The sequence below is a fragment of the Brachypodium distachyon genome, chromosome 1 (assembly GCF_000005505.3).
Source record: "Brachypodium distachyon strain Bd21 chromosome 1, Brachypodium_distachyon_v3.0, whole genome shotgun sequence".
Taxonomy (NCBI): domain Eukaryota; kingdom Viridiplantae; phylum Streptophyta; class Magnoliopsida; order Poales; family Poaceae; genus Brachypodium; species Brachypodium distachyon.
Window position 1 is genome coordinate 17516392 of NC_016131.3, and position 14920 is coordinate 17531311.

At 46.4% G+C, this 14920-nt stretch overlaps 2 protein-coding genes across 3 annotated transcripts; both read right to left on the reverse strand.

Moving 5' to 3' along the window:
• Nucleotides 1-3720: 3720 nt before the first annotated feature.
• On the reverse strand, nt 3721-5661 carry LOC100846045. 2 transcript variants are annotated; one of them, XM_024454574.1, is made up of 4 exons: nt 5243-5661; nt 4743-5080; nt 4378-4450; nt 3721-4075 (listed from the first exon to the last, which is right to left on the reverse strand). In XM_024454574.1, exons 1-4 carry the CDS (start codon nt 5418-5420, stop codon nt 3885-3887), a joined length of 780 nt encoding a protein of 259 aa, XP_024310342.1. In that variant the 5' UTR covers nt 5421-5661; the 3' UTR covers nt 3721-3884. The 2 variants fall into 2 exon arrangements, with proteins under 2 accessions (XP_024310342.1, XP_010235769.1); XM_010237467.3 differs by having other exon boundaries at nt 4866-5080; nt 5243-5652.
• Nucleotides 5662-9807: 4146 nt separating this feature from the next.
• LOC100832840 (acidic leucine-rich nuclear phosphoprotein 32-related protein 1) lies at nt 9808-13249 on the reverse strand. Its single transcript, XM_003562665.4, has 2 exons — nt 11996-13249; nt 9808-10531 (listed from the first exon to the last, which is right to left on the reverse strand). The coding sequence occupies exons 1-2, from the start codon at nt 13166-13168 to the stop codon at nt 10268-10270; spliced, it is 1437 nt and encodes a 478-aa protein (XP_003562713.2). The 5' UTR covers nt 13169-13249; the 3' UTR covers nt 9808-10267.
• Nucleotides 13250-14920: the final 1671 nt, after the last annotated feature.

Genomic DNA, 14920 nt, shown 5'->3' on the forward strand with positions numbered 1-14920 from the left:
AACTTTGATCATATAGGAATAAGTCAAAATCTTGCCGATTGAAACAGTCCGATTGAAACGGTAGTGTTTCAATAAACTTTCATATATATGGTCAATTAAAATATTTGTGTCTCAATGAAACTAGTGTTTCAATGTTAGTTCAATATTTGACCACTGGAATAATGATTGGTGCTAACGAAATTTCAATGACTTGTCAATGAAAGTTCAATGGTACACACGTATTTTTTAAATGATGCATCAATGAAAAAATCGCACGGATTTCAATGAGGTATCTTTAAAATTTCAGAACTAGCCGTATCTAGCCATAAATGCTGGCATGCATGTAGTGGTCAGAGCTAGCAACAAAGAGCAAAGCAATTTATTACTTCCGTATTGAAAGATCGGTATGGTCGACTAGAGGGGGGAAGGTGAATAGGCGACTAACAATTTTACTTTTTCTTTTCACTTTTAAGGATACAAGCATTAATATATGGGTTCACTAAAACGTCTAAATGAAGAACACCCCTAGTATGATGCAATAGCCAAAGCACGAGCACAAGCAATAGATAATCAATTGAAATTTGCTTGATAGCCGAAGCACAAGATAAACAATTAAGCTTTGCAAGTAAGTAAAGGGGCAAGAATGATACCACACGGGGAGACGAAGATTTCATCGGAGTTCCACCTATTGGGGTCAGTGTACGTCTCCATTTGGAGGAGTGCTCTGCCACAAAGGTAGAGGCGCCACAAAGACTCATTCTATTCTCCAACTCACCACACCACAAAGGTGGGATGAGCTCTCACAACACCACAAAGGTGAGGTGAGTTCCACTAAGTGGCTTCCTTGAGGGCGAATGTCAACCCTTACAAACTTGACCGGGGCTCTCTCCACAACTTAATTGGAAGCTCCCAATCCGAGAAGAAGGCCACGTCTCCACAACTTAATTGGAGGCTCCTTCCCGAATCCACAAGCACCACCTCACAAGATTAATGGCCTTGAGGAGACACCTTCCGGCTAGGAATCCCAAAATCCCAAGAGTAACAAAATCCACAAAGGAAACAAGGGGAATCAACTTTTTGCTTTGGTGAAACCCTAGATCTAGATCTCCTCCTCCAATCCTCAAAGAATCAATAAGGGGGGAGCTCTATGGAGGGAGAATAGCACTTTGAAGCTTTAGAAATGGTGTGGAGAGAGTTGGGCTTCGGATAAGTTCATCCCGAGGTAGGGGATGACTATTTATTGGGGTCCCGAAATCTAACCGTTATGCACTAAGTCTGCCAGGGGAGGAAGTTCCGGTACCGTGGAACTTCCACCCTTGTTCCGGTCCAACCTCCGCCAAACACAAATGAATTCCAGTAGCATCACGGAGGTAGGCCAGACGTTGGGTGGAAGTTCCGTCCTACCGGATGTAGGCCGGAAGTTCCGGGCCTGGAACAGACCTGGCAACACAGTTAGACTTTGGATGGCTCTCTCTCGCACGGGTAGACTTTATGTGAGTGCAAATATGGTAGTTTGTGTACGTGAAGTTGATTCACCCATTACCTTCACGTGTGGACTCCCTCTTAATAGTATGGAGTTCTTACGACTCAATATAAATAAAAAGCCACTAAACACCGCTACGCTTCTTTCCTTTTTGAGGGCAACGAACCGTCTTGTGCCATATGATCTCAAATCTGAAACACTCGAACACACGGTTAGTCCACGAGTCATGTTGTCATTAACACCAAAATACTTAGGGATCAAAATGCCCTTTCACCTATGCATGCACTGTGGCCAGTCCCACGCCTGCACCTGCATGTGGTAGGGACAGCGCCTCCGGATGGAACCTGTTTAGAGACAGCACGGATCTCGACGAAACTTTATGGTGGATTTAATTCCGGTAGATCCCGGCCCGGCAAAAAAATCGCTTTACTTTTTTCAATGTTCCAAGCGAAATCAGGGTAGGCCGGCCCCGCCTGACACAACTTCTCTTTTTTTAGCTCAAATTGTTTCTGAGTTGAACAAACAATTTGCTGCACTACATTTCTTCCCATATAAGGGTAATAATAAACAAAGCATGTTTCCCTCAATTTATTTTATTATATCAATTATATTTATACCATATATATCTCTGCCGTGTACTTCCTCCATCCAAAAATAAGTGTCACAATTTTATTTCAAAATGAGCAAATCTACACAGTGAAACATATCTAGACAAAAATGCGACACTTATTTTAGGACTAAGGAATTGTTACTTATATGAGGCTTCTGGCTTTTCCAAACAATTAATACATACTCGTTATACATATTTTAATTTCTTCTTAAACAATTATTCTTGATTTGCAAGTCACATCATCTAACATTGTAAACCTCATCAGAGAACTAACTTTTTTCTGTCTTTCCATACATGATGCAGTTTTTCTTAGCCTAGATTGTGGCGGGGAGGCCGGAGACTACACAGACAAGAGCTGTGAGTGTATGCTAAGTTTGAGAGGTCAGAGCTGCTCGCTGGTCCACTATTTGTGATTAATGATTCAAGTTCGGTGGTGGTAGAGGAGGTCGTTATATTCATAATTTAACTAGACTTTCGTAAATTTTCTAACAAGCTTACAAACCAAATTTTCTCCATTAGTTTCCCCTGTCGCCACTCAGCCTAAAAACAGTGATCTTATCTGTCAAGTAGCTTCAGCTTAACATATTATACAATACTTTCCAGCAGACAGGGCAAAACAATATTGTTCTAACATCCAAGTAAGAGAGAGTACAAGATACTTAGAGCTTAGCGTCTGCCTCTCAGATGCTACCACGGGCCAACTTTTCATTTCTACATAGAGATTTGGATGCAGAAAGCAATTAATCAATCAATCAGGTATATCGCATTATTATGTGTTCATTATTTGTAGAACTTATTAGGTCGGTTATAATGATTCATATAACACATGTTTGGTTATAAGTAACTAGATTTGTTGTAAACTAGCCGGATACAATCTAGAGGCATGGGGGGCATTGCCCCCTCTCAATTTTCTAACCAAGCTTGCGACCCATATTTTCTCCATTAATGTCCCCTGCCACTCAGCTTAAAAACATCATAAATGGACTCTCTTATATTTCCGTAGGTTCGCCCTTAGTAATAAACTGTTTGGTTCTGTTACAATAATGTTATTTTCTGTTGCCATTTGGTATAAACATTAATTGTAACTAGACTTGCCCATTTTGTGCTGTATGTTTATGTAGCAAGAAAACAAGTTTGGTTATAACAGTCTGATGAATAAAGAATGTTTCCCTCAAGTATATATTTGTTGTACAGTTCTTAATTTCTTAGGCAACCATAATTATTGATTTGTAATTAATTTATATCGTCGAACATTATAAACCTCATCAGAGAAGTAATTTTTTTTGTCCTTACCATAACTTATGCAGGTTTATTTAGTGTGGACTGTGGCAGGGAGACCGGAGACTACAGGGATAGCCGAAATACCAACCTAAACTAAGTGTTTGTCTTTTTCTCAGTTGAAAATCTCAGTTCATGTAACAAAGATGTTCGATTAAGATATAAGAGTCATCCATACTCTCACCTTTCCTATGTGCTATCGTGTTTCAAGCACGTCTACTGATCCCTAACTAAAAATATGCGACTCTCAGTAGCAAAACAGCTAAACTAACTAGAGCTAATCGTGAACCAAAGCACCTCTCGGTCTTAATTCATATAGTATATCATCGAGATTAGCTATGATCATCACCAAAAGGAAAATTATGCTAGATTTAGCACCTCAAATACGATAATCAAGATCATGATTAGAAGCTGAACATTCTGCAGCAGATTTACACGATCCACAGTTAGGCATGGACACCGTATATATACACAGAGCAGCTCGTGCCCGTATGATCATGGATCAACCCTGAAAGTTGTGTTGTGTATGTGTTGCTACTTCGCTACTGTGCTGGGCTCAGGATTCAGGTCCTCTTCCTTCCAGACCGGGAGGATCCCCTGGCCTGCCAGCCTCTTGTACACCCAGAACACCACGTACTGGGGAGTGACCCTCTTCTCGTCTACCAGGAACGGCTCGATGGTGCTCACCTCCATGGAGTACGACGTCATCGCGAACCCCTTCGGCCCTGCGCTTGTTTTCAGTTCACCAAGGTGAGAAATTCAGGTTAACTGAAAACTGGAATACTAGAGTGGAACTAACGGTGCTTGGAAGTTGGAACGGGTTAATTATGGACTGATCGAGCACTGTAATTTACAATCAGAAATTCTGAAGTTTGGAACGGAAACAAGCTAGATCATGATGGGCTTGTTGCCTTGTCAATAGCATTGGCAGCAAGGAGAAGGGCGTACACCATTGCATGAGAGGAAGGAATGTGAGGTGTATTTAAGGCCTCGAATAAAAAGAAGGTTCATAAGTTCGTATGTGTACCTGTGAGATCTCCCTGTGGAAAGAAGGCCCAGAAGTAATAGGGGATGTCTTTCTTTTGGAATGAGCCTTCCAACTGCAATTCATCGACACTAGAATTATTAGAGAGATGCCAACAATCTTTCTGAGCTTTTACACATAAATGCTAGCATTCTGCATGCCTATATGGTGGTGGTTCAATACTGTATCAAGGAAGAAACAAATGCTAAAAACTGCTGCAATCGCACCACTACAACGTACTCCCTCCGTTTCATAATTCTTGTCGAAATATTACATGCATCTAGACAATTTTTAGGAACAGATACATCCATTTTTGGATAAATTGGAGACAAGAATTATGAAACGGAAGGAGTATTACTGATACGTACCCTGCTTGTGGTATGTAAATCGGTTCGTTCCTGATTAACTTTGACGCTGACAAAAGTGCAGTAGCAACGCCAAATCACAATCTTAAGGGCTAATATATGTAGTGGCCAATCCAGTGGTCTCACCGTGTTGTTTTGGAAGGAGAGCTCGACCTGGGACACATCCTCCTCGCCCTCCAGAGCAGCCTTGAGCGGAGGGATGATCTCCTCCTCCATCATCTCAGGGAGCGGCTTCGGCGGGGGCTTCTTCAGCTTCGCAGCCGCCGCCGCAGGCTTGGCTGCCGGCTTCGCCTCCGCTGCGGCTTCCTTGTTGTCACCGTCCGCGTCCTTCTTCTCACTAACTGCTCCAAAATAAGCACAGATAATTCAGGCAGCATCGAACACTTCTAACGCTTCACGCACACGAAGAGCGGATTAGGCATTACACGCCCCGATCACCATTGATGGTTTCCCCCCCTGGTGGAATTAATAGGGATCGAGTTAAGTGATCGAATTGGGGGTACCGGTGGTTGCGGCGGCGGCGGCGGACGATTCCTGCACGGCGGAGCAGGAGGCGCCGGCGCCGCGGGGGAAGGCGACGACGAGCGGCAGCCGCTTGGCGAAGAGCGGCGGCGCGTGGTGGCCGCCTCTGGGTCCGAGTGGGGTCGTCAGCCTCAGCAAGCGCAGGGCCTGAGGCGCCATGGGATAGGAGGACTAGGAGTCAATTTGGCGCGCAACCAGGGGCGGTGGTTCTTGGCGCGCGATCGGAGGTGTGGTGCGTTTCCTGGTTGAGGCTGGCCGGTCGGTGATTGGTCCGTTCCTGTCCACTGGTTCGGTTGGTTTGGATGGCGCAGACGCCGTTCTATCTGCAGGCTGCACCACTGCGCCTACGCCCCAAGGTCAAGGGAGAGAAGACGAGCGTTGCCGTGCCGGTGCCCTTCCCTCTGAGCCAGCCATTTTTCTCCTCCACGATTTTGCTAGCGGCTAGATCATGCTGGTGGTGGACGTGGCTGCCGGCCTGCAATAGACATCGGCCGTCCGATTAAGCAGCCTATGGTTCAGATCAACCAGGGCGCCAGAGCGGTAACATTGTGTGGATTGTACGCAGTACGCCTTCTCGGGGCAACCCTGAACAGTCAAATTTTTTTTTCTTTTTTTCCTGGGCGTCGATTTAAAAATAGTCATGGGCAGTCATAGTCATCCGATGTAAAGTATTCCTGTGATCCTAAATTCTTGACTCAAGTTTGTCTAAATGTGGATGTATTTATTCTTAAAAAAACGTTTAGATACATGTAATATTTTGACAACAATTTAGGATCGGAGGGAGTAGATTTTATTTTTGGGTCAGTCATGTTTTTCTTTTGTTATTCCATGTTTCCATGGGATGACGCGCTATGTGTGGTGTTAAGATGTGTGTCAAGGTATGTGTTACTGATTCTTTGTGTCATTTGGAGTCAACGGTAGAATCGCAAACACAACTGAATTGTCTTAGCTAGTTTGACGCTAAACCTATTTCTCAGCTAGGTGTATCAACAAGAGGTCGACTCTTACATAAGAGCATGACTCTTTTGGAAATGTTGGTTTTCTTCTCTTTCTTTCTCATTCGAAGCAACAACTTTTAAATAAAAGTCAGTCAGTTGAGAGTGGACATTTGGATGCCCAAATCCTTGCATGACTATAATTCTGCGAAATTTAATTAGGAGTGACCAGGAGACGGCATGGCTGCTATAATGAAGAAAAAAGGTTGTATCATTCATGTTAAGAGATCCTCTCTTTGCTAATACAGAACTGGAACACTTATTTACAGCTCATTTAGAAGGATTTTTAGTCTTTTTACAACTCAACTCTTATGAATTTTTGCTACGTACAACATTCATTTCGCAGGAATAGAGATGCTAATTTTTTAAGGATTATGCCCACAATAACCTAATTCCTCTGAATTTTCAACATTAGGCAAGACCTCATAAAAATTTTCTACCATGCCGTCTTAATACTTTGCCATTTTAATGATTTTAAAATCATGTAAACCCAATAAGCCAGTAATTTCTCCTCTTTTAGTACTCTCTCTGATTCATATTAATTGTCTCAAGTTTGCCCAGATATGGATGTATTTATGCTAAAAAGCGTCTAGATACATGTAATATTTCGACTACTAATATGGATCGGAAAGAGTACGTGCCATTTCTCATAGAGGATTGACATTTTTTTTAGAAGAGCCAGTTATTCTTGTGAGCTTCCGAAAATTATTTATCTCTTTTGGATCTACACCACTAGAGTCTGTAAATGTTGAGATTGGCGTGGAACCTGTGGCTTTACAAAGGGAAAAAATATTATGTAATACCATATTCTCCACTCTTTTTCGAGGGAATGCTATCTTTGTCTCTTAACATAAGGTAGTGTTTGGTTGCAGAATCAGTTAGAAGGGAATGGAACCATTCCGTTCCTATCAAAATGGAATGAAACGGAGTGGTTCTAGTATGTTGTTTTGTTAGGATGGTTATAGAATGAAATGGAATGGTTTCATCTTGTGTTTGGTTGGGGTAATGGAATGAGATGAGAATAATGTAATCATCTTATGGTGAGATTACCTCTCTATGACTGTGAGTATGGTATGAGCAATAATTCATTTGTAGCATCCGGAAAAAATCGCAATACTTTTGTTTGTATTTTCTTCATCAACAGACTATGAAAAATGAATTCGTTGAGTGGATAGCAAAATCAGATGGCACAGCCGGCCATGATGAACATGGAGATTACCTCCTCCTCTGCCGCAAGCGGCCTCCTCTCAACACCTCGCCGACGGCCTCCTCTGCCCGCCGCCCTCCGTCAGTCTCCTCTCCTTTTAGCCTCCTCTCTATTGTAGCAAGCCTCGCCGCGGGCCTCCTCTGCCGCAGGCGGCCTCCTCTCCCTGCAAAAGCCTCGTAGCCGGCCTCCTCTGCCTATAGCACCCCCTGTCCCCGGCCTCCGCCGCCTGCAGCAACCTCCTCCGACCGTAGCTCGGCCGGGATCTGCTCGAGATGGCCGGGATCTCGTGGGGGTGGAGCCCAATCTCCCAACCGCCATGGGAGAGAGAGACATGAGACGAGGGGGAGGACCGCCGAAGGAGATAGATAGGAGACGAGGGTGAGAATAGAGAGGAAAGGGGATTTCGGGAGAGTTTGGGTCTGGTTTTCCGCTGGGCCCCACCGGTTCTGAGAGGAACCAACACATTCCTTCGTTTGGTGTTATCAGTTGGTTCCACATGTAAAGGGTATATTCCCTTCTGAGGAACCACTTGTTCCATTCTAGTTTTGCATATTTCAGGAACCAAACGCAGGAATCATGTCAAAAAATGGAACGGTTCCATTACATTCCATGATATTCTACCAACCAAATACACCCTAAAGAAATGAAAAGTAATCTAGACACATGCTAGTCTATATATAGACATATGTAAAACAAAAGACCTTCTAAATTTACAGGGATTGGCATTGTTTATCTTTACCTTCGCCAAAATTCCAAAACGGCACTTTTTACTCAAAAATGAGAGTGCGTCTCGGCTAAAGGCTTTTCCCTACCATCTGCTCCACCCCACGTCAGTGACAGTGGCCCCGCACCACCACCATCCCCTGCCGAACAGCTTTTGACTTCTCTGCCCACCCGCATCTTTCGGCCCCGCTCCAGCCTCTAGGCCCGGTCCATACACTCCGTGAGCCGTGCCACGCCACAGCTCAAATGCAGGCAGTCTTCCAGGCCGTCCGATCTTTCCGGACCGAGCCGTCCGATCCTCACGGGCACCCCGTGCTCGCCTGCCTGTGCCTCCTGTCTTGGTGTGTCCCTCTTCCTCATCGCGCGGATCTGTAGACACGGACCACATGGTCAGCTGAGCCAGCCACACGGCGGGCCACACGAACCAGTGGATAGCCGAACTTGGGTGGACCATTTTCTTTTCTTTTTTTGTTAGAGGAGGGTATGCGTGGAGCTGGTCCACGTAACACTCGGTCCATCGCAAAAAGAGCAGCAGCCCTAGCCTAGGCCAACCGGCCCAAGTAAAAACTTCATAACAGCCTTTTTATTTCCAAAACATTCAGTAACTTAAACTTGATCCGGCCAGCCGCGTTCGAACTTCCGGCCCAGACCGGCCCTTTTATTAGGTCACCGTAGCTCGGCGAGAAGAAAACTTTGCTCTCTATTTACCTGCGTCCTGCCCCGGCACGGCAGCACGGTAGCGTCTGGATCCAAGGCGAGAACTACAAACACACTCGCGACGCAGACCATGAGCCACTGACAAGCGGGACCAGCAAGCCGCGTGACCCCGCAAGCCTAGGCGTGCCAGTTTTTCTTCCTCCTCTTTAATTTCCAGCCAGAGAAAGACGCGTCAAACTTGGCGAGCCGGATATTCAATTCGGGTGTGCTGCGGCCTTGTGGGGCAGAGACCAGGCCAGCGAGAGCACTCGATGCGGGGGCAGGACCGTAAAACAACATGGGGCTAAATAAAGGAGAAGGGGTCGCCCTAGAAACGGGAAGCATCCAATGAAGGCATATCCCCGCTCCCGAATCTCCTCGAGCCGCTCACCGACAACGCGCTCCTCCCGCGCCTCACGCCAAGGCAAGCGCCCAAGCCACACCACCGGTCACGTTACCCCCCAGCCCCCACCACCACGGCGCCACTTGCGAGAGATCTCTCGCAACAACTTGCCAAAAAGGCGAAAGAGGAGCGCACAAGCTGTACTCCGCTCCGCCACCCACCGCCAACCTCTTTTTACTCACTTCCACTACGGAAATCACGTCTACGGAAGGCGATGGCTCTCAGAACCGAACGGGCGATCTTACGAGACCCTGGACGCGGGGCCCCGCATGCCAGAGAGACGCGGTACGCGGCACCACCGCCGTGAACCATGGACATAGCACAGCAGCACAAGCACTTCAGCGGCCAAAAAATTCCTAAATAATACTCCAGTCCAATTGCCTGGCTTGGGTGTTAACAACCGGGGGGGCTTCGGCCATCGCTGCAACCACAGCCATTTCACCTATCTCAAAGCACGCAGGGCACCACTGCGGACAGATGCATGTTGCAGACGATTCTACCGTAACAAAGCACACAGCACAGTTCAGCCAGGGCAAGGTGTAAACTTTCAAATGCAGCCAACGGCTACTAGGGGCGATTCAAAGGGGGGCCTTTCCCGGGCTTTTCCTTGGAGGGAAAACTGGAGTTTGAGCATGACAATGTAGCCTACACTACAGCCAATCTGCCAATGTAACAGAAATTTGAAAGGTGGAGGGAAAAGCCCCTGGGGTGTTGTAACTACCATTTGAAATTCAGGAGGGAAAACTCAGGAAGGGGTGTAGTGCAGGCAAGAAGGGGAGCTGCTGGTTCACTGTCCTACAACTCCATTTCCCTCCTAAAATCTGCTGTTTGAAAAGGAGGGTGAAGTTCTCCCAATCCAAAGTCTTTACAGAAAAAACCGGCTAGGAAAAACAGGGGAAAACCCACCATTTCTGTTTTGCTGATGCTGCTCCTGATTACTTCTTTCTAGCTGAGAAAAGGATCCATGTACATGGCTGCTTGGTCAGTGGTGCTTGAAGGGCCTTGGGTCCTCAACGTCATCATCCTCATCGTCACTGCCACTACCAGATGGATCATCGTCCCTTTTCCGCTTGGTGCCCTGCGAGGAAGAGGGCTGGTCTGTGACACCCTCATCATCATCGTCATCAACCTCATCTCTGTCTTCATCAACATCGTCAGGGTCAGCAACATCATAGTCCCCTGGACTTCCCACAGCCATGGCTTGTGGGGGCACAATTGGTTGAACAAGATACTCTGTGTCTTCATCCTAGCAAAATGGAAAAACAGGGGGGAAAGATTAGGATTGTGCTTCTACTTCTAGATTTTCAATGTCACTAGGAAAATAAGTATTTGGACAACATTATACAAAAACAAGGAGAAATACTAATAATAATCGCCTACGGTTGCTAAATGTAAATGCCCAGACAATCAAATAAATTACGAGAACAGAGCACAGCTCGGGTGGTAGTCCAGCAAGGCATGCTGGCTGCCCACCAGGGTTCGAGCCCCCGGGTTCGCATTCTCCTGCTTCACCTTGCAAAAATTAAGTACATATTCTATATATGCTGGCAATCGCGCCTCAAAAAACAAACTAAGGGAGATATAAACTCAAATAAATTACCCCATACAGAGAAAGAAAGATCACCCACGCAGAAGATAGAAATTAATGAAACACAGCAGACAGAATGCTGGCAATCGCGCCTCAAACAACAAACTAAGGGAGATATAAACTCAAATAATTACCCCATACAGAAAGAAAGATCACCCACACAGAACATAGAAATTAATGAAACAGCAGACAGAATTTATTGAGACACATAACTGAATATCACAGCATAAACTTGAGTTACAATGCAGGCAACCTAGTTTACAGCTAAAGGAGATCTAATTTTGCATTTTGGTCAACAGAACAACCCGACACAAAAGAAAACACATGATTTCACTAATAAACTAACAGATGTCTCAGCCTATAGAAGATACATGCACTTATTGAAGCTCAATTTCACAGTAAAATGATAAAAAAAACACAAGTACTGCCAGATTGAACTATAAACTGTAGATGCGTAGAGAACTCCTGGCATAACAGATACATAAAAATCTTCCGATTTCCCCAACACGTACATCAAAAACACAAGTTAAGAAGGCATCAAATTTAACATTCCAAAATGAAAACTTTTAAGGTCAATATCATACGAAACTAAACCTACTCATTTTAACACAAAAAATCAATCTTCATAGGATTCTAACTTGCAATATCTAGCTTAAACATATATGCTATGTATATTCTTCATTTAATCATTCTGAGGACATACATAGTGTTTCTACAGCCTAAATATTATGAACAACCAATGTCACTAAACATAAAAGATCACCTTCAATTTCCTTTTGTGGTATGTTCATTACCAAAGTATGAAACCTACTAGTACAAAATATAGGAGACTATGGAAAGGCAGGCCTAACATATGAAGTTCTGTTCTTTGGCAGGGGAAAAAAACATGTCCTGCTCATATAAAGAAGGCACTAAACAAACACACAAACATAACTAATGCATGAACTAGTAATTTCCTTAAGAACAAAACTAGCCACAGTAGAAGTAACCTGCAACAGTGTGTGTCAGTTAATATTGATGTTGCTAAACTCAAAAAATCACCAAAGCCACAAATTAAATATGCAGAAATTGAAATAGAAATTGAAGTACTTGAAATGCCCGTAGGAAATTAATGCCTTATACCTCATCATCAGCGTCATCGTCATCGTTCCCCTCATCATAAACCCTATTATCCTCCAATCTTTCCTCATCTTCCTCTCCAATCTCACCGTTCTCATCTTCATCTTCCCCTTCCCCTTGCTCATGCCCATCAATCTCTTCCCCGACACCCCCTGCCGCCATAGCAACCCTCCCACTACTCTCCGGCTCAGCCTCCTCACCATCATCCTCAACCTCCTCTTCATCATCATCCTCATCCTCATCTATGCCATCTTCCTCCTCATCACTACTCTGTACATCATGCACCTCAACAACAGCATCATCTTCGTCACCGTCCTCATCAATCTCTTCCCCCAAATCCTCCTCCTCCTCATACTCTTCATCATCTTCATCGTCATCCTCCTCCACATCTTCATCGTCCTCAGCAGGGGCACCACCGACCGCCGCGACCCGGAACCCATTCGCCCGGTGGTGGTGCTCGCTTCCACCATTAGGCACGACCTCATCGGCGTCGCTCTCATCCTCGTCAACATCGATCACCCCGTTCACCTCCACCGGATGCGCCGCCACGCCACGACGAGAGTGGGATACGCCCCCGTTCGCCACCTCGCCGCTGCCCGGATCCTCCTCATCGTCGTCCTCATCATCATCTTCCTCCTCGCCGTCACCTTCCCCATCCCCCTCGTCATCGTCGTCATCCGACTCGGGCCGCTCGTTCTCGTCGGCGTCCATCTTGTCAAGGTACTTGAGGGTCCGGATCATCCCAAAGACCCTGGATCTGTAATCCTTGACACGCGTGACGGGGCACTCGTAGAGATCAAGCGAAACGAGGCGGAGGCCGGCGAGCGGCGCGAGGTCGTCGACGTCCTGGATGCGATTGTTGCTGAGGTCGAGGTCGCGCAGCGAGCCGAGCCCGGCCTCGACGAGGTGCTCGAGGCCGCCGGCGATGCGGTTGTCGGAGAGCGTGAGCCGCGTCAGGTTCCGCAGCCGGGGGAACCCCGCGAGCGACGCGGCCCCGACGCCAGCGATCGACAGATGCTCCAGGCTCTGGTACCGCTCCAGTATCTCCTTCGCAGGCAGCCGCCCGTGCATGCACTTGACGGCGCCGTCGAGGGTCAGGCTCCTCGCCGGCGACGCGCTCCCCTCGCCGCCGGCGTGGAGCGCCGCCTCCACCGCCCGCTCCCAGGCCTCATCCATCCCTCTCTCTTACCACCTCCTCCCGAAACAAGAATCAAATTAAAAAAAAAATCGGGGGTGTTCGGTTGCGAAGGCCTATTTGAAATACAGCGATTTATACGGGGGAGGGTGTTAACCTCGCCATTGGAGGAAGAAGGGGTGCGGTTCACGGGTCGCGCCGTGGACTCGGCGCACGGATGGCCGGTGAGGGTTTGCGTGGGCAGCCAATGGGAGCGCTCGGATCGGGTGGCACGGATCGATGACGTGGCGGCATCGTAGAGGCGTGTGCTTCCTTTGAGAGGAGCCGGGGGAGCGGAGAGGCGTGCTGGGCTCGGATGATGCCAAGAGCATCTTTTCCTCGCCTCGGTTTCTTTTTTTCTTCTCCTTCTTTCTTTTTCTGGTTTTCCGAAATCTTTTTCTCTTAAGGGCGAGATATTGTTAGTTAATTTTGCGCGTGCTGCCGTGTGCCCATGTTGTACCTCTAGGCGGGTTCCTCACTGACATGGCGGGCAAAGACGTGTGGGTCCAAGGTGGAAGTGGAAGGGGGTTGGTGTGTCCAGGTGTGTGGTAGAGACCGTCTGATCGAGAGGTTGCGCTTTGGACCGTCGGATGGGTAGGGGTTGGCTTCTGGTTTCGTGCTGCCTACCTTTACCCAACGGAAGGGGACATAGCAGACTGGCAGTGGGGCCGGAGGCGGCTCAGCTGGCGCGGGTTTGATTTGGACACGCGTTTGCGTTGGACACTTGGACTTGTTTGCCACGGGCACAGCGACGGTCCGAGAGAGAGAGAGACTGCTGCAAGGGAACCTACCTCGTGTACGTATCATCCAGCGAAGTTCGTGCGATAGCTAGAGATAGAATACGAGGGGAAGGCATTGTGGTAAATAATGTGAAGGATATAAGTTGAAGTTGGATACACTGTTATTCTTTCTTTCTTTTTGAAAGGTAATATACTCAATAGCAGTATTATTCTTGCTCTTATACAACAATGCACTAATGAGTTGGACAGGCCGTAAATGTAGCCCCCGGCAAGACAACAACTGCGGATAATGGAAAAGAAAATGGTAAGTTGTTAGATCAAAAGTTTTGTGAATGGTGCACCCACACACGGCAAGAAAGCATGAGTAGCTGACGGTCGGGCCGCGACGAACACCGAACTAACTTGCCAGGCATACAAGCAAGGTGCAAAGAACGAAGAGGCAACACGGCACCAGAATGCAACCAAATGAGCAGTTCGACTGCTGCCGCCACTTCCGTGTTCTAGCGCTAGCAGCCGAGAAGCAACACGTGGATACTCCAAGGGACGCTCCTTTCTTTGTGCTTTAACGGTTTTAATGTGCATATAGTATTTTTCAAGTCAAGTAAGTTGGAGAAACAAATTGATGTCCCATCTTCCATCTTTTCATGGAATTAATTTAGGGATGGTCTAAGAAGTTGCAAACATATTTTAGCTTCAGGAGTGTTAGGAAACCAATATATGGTCTCATGTGTTCCTAAAAATAAAAAGTGTGCTTGTAACATGAGCGCGGAACACTTCTCATTGTTGCTTTTGTGTTTTTCTGAAAGACAACCCTACCCAACTTTCCCTTTTCTATATTTCTCCCCCGGTTCCTTGCTAGATCTCCATTATTACCACATCAATCAGAAATAAAGGAATTACGGGCATGTAGTAGAGATAATAAGATCAAATTGACCATAAGTTACTTTCTTCGAGCTCTGACCCAAGTCAAAAGTACAACTAAGTATTTGTAACATGTATATTTAATGAACCAGA

Coding starts and splice junctions, on each gene's coding strand:
- LOC100846045 (XM_024454574.1), bottom strand. CDS start 5,420: ATGGCGCCTCAGGCCCTGCGCTTGCTGAGGCTGACGACCCCACTCGGA. Junction 5,081..5,242: donor CGCCGCCGCCGCAACCACCG/GTACCCCCAATT, acceptor ATTTTGGAGCAG/TTAGTGAGAAGAAGGACGCG. Junction 4,076..4,377: donor TCCACAGGGAGATCTCACAG/GTACACATACGA, acceptor AAACAAGCGCAG/GGCCGAAGGGGTTCGCGATG.
- LOC100832840 (XM_003562665.4), bottom strand. CDS start 13,168: ATGGATGAGGCCTGGGAGCGGGCGGTGGAGGCGGCGCTCCACGCCGGC. Junction 10,532..11,995: donor ACGATGACGCTGATGATGAG/GTATAAGGCATT, acceptor CCATTTTGCTAG/GATGAAGACACAGAGTATCT.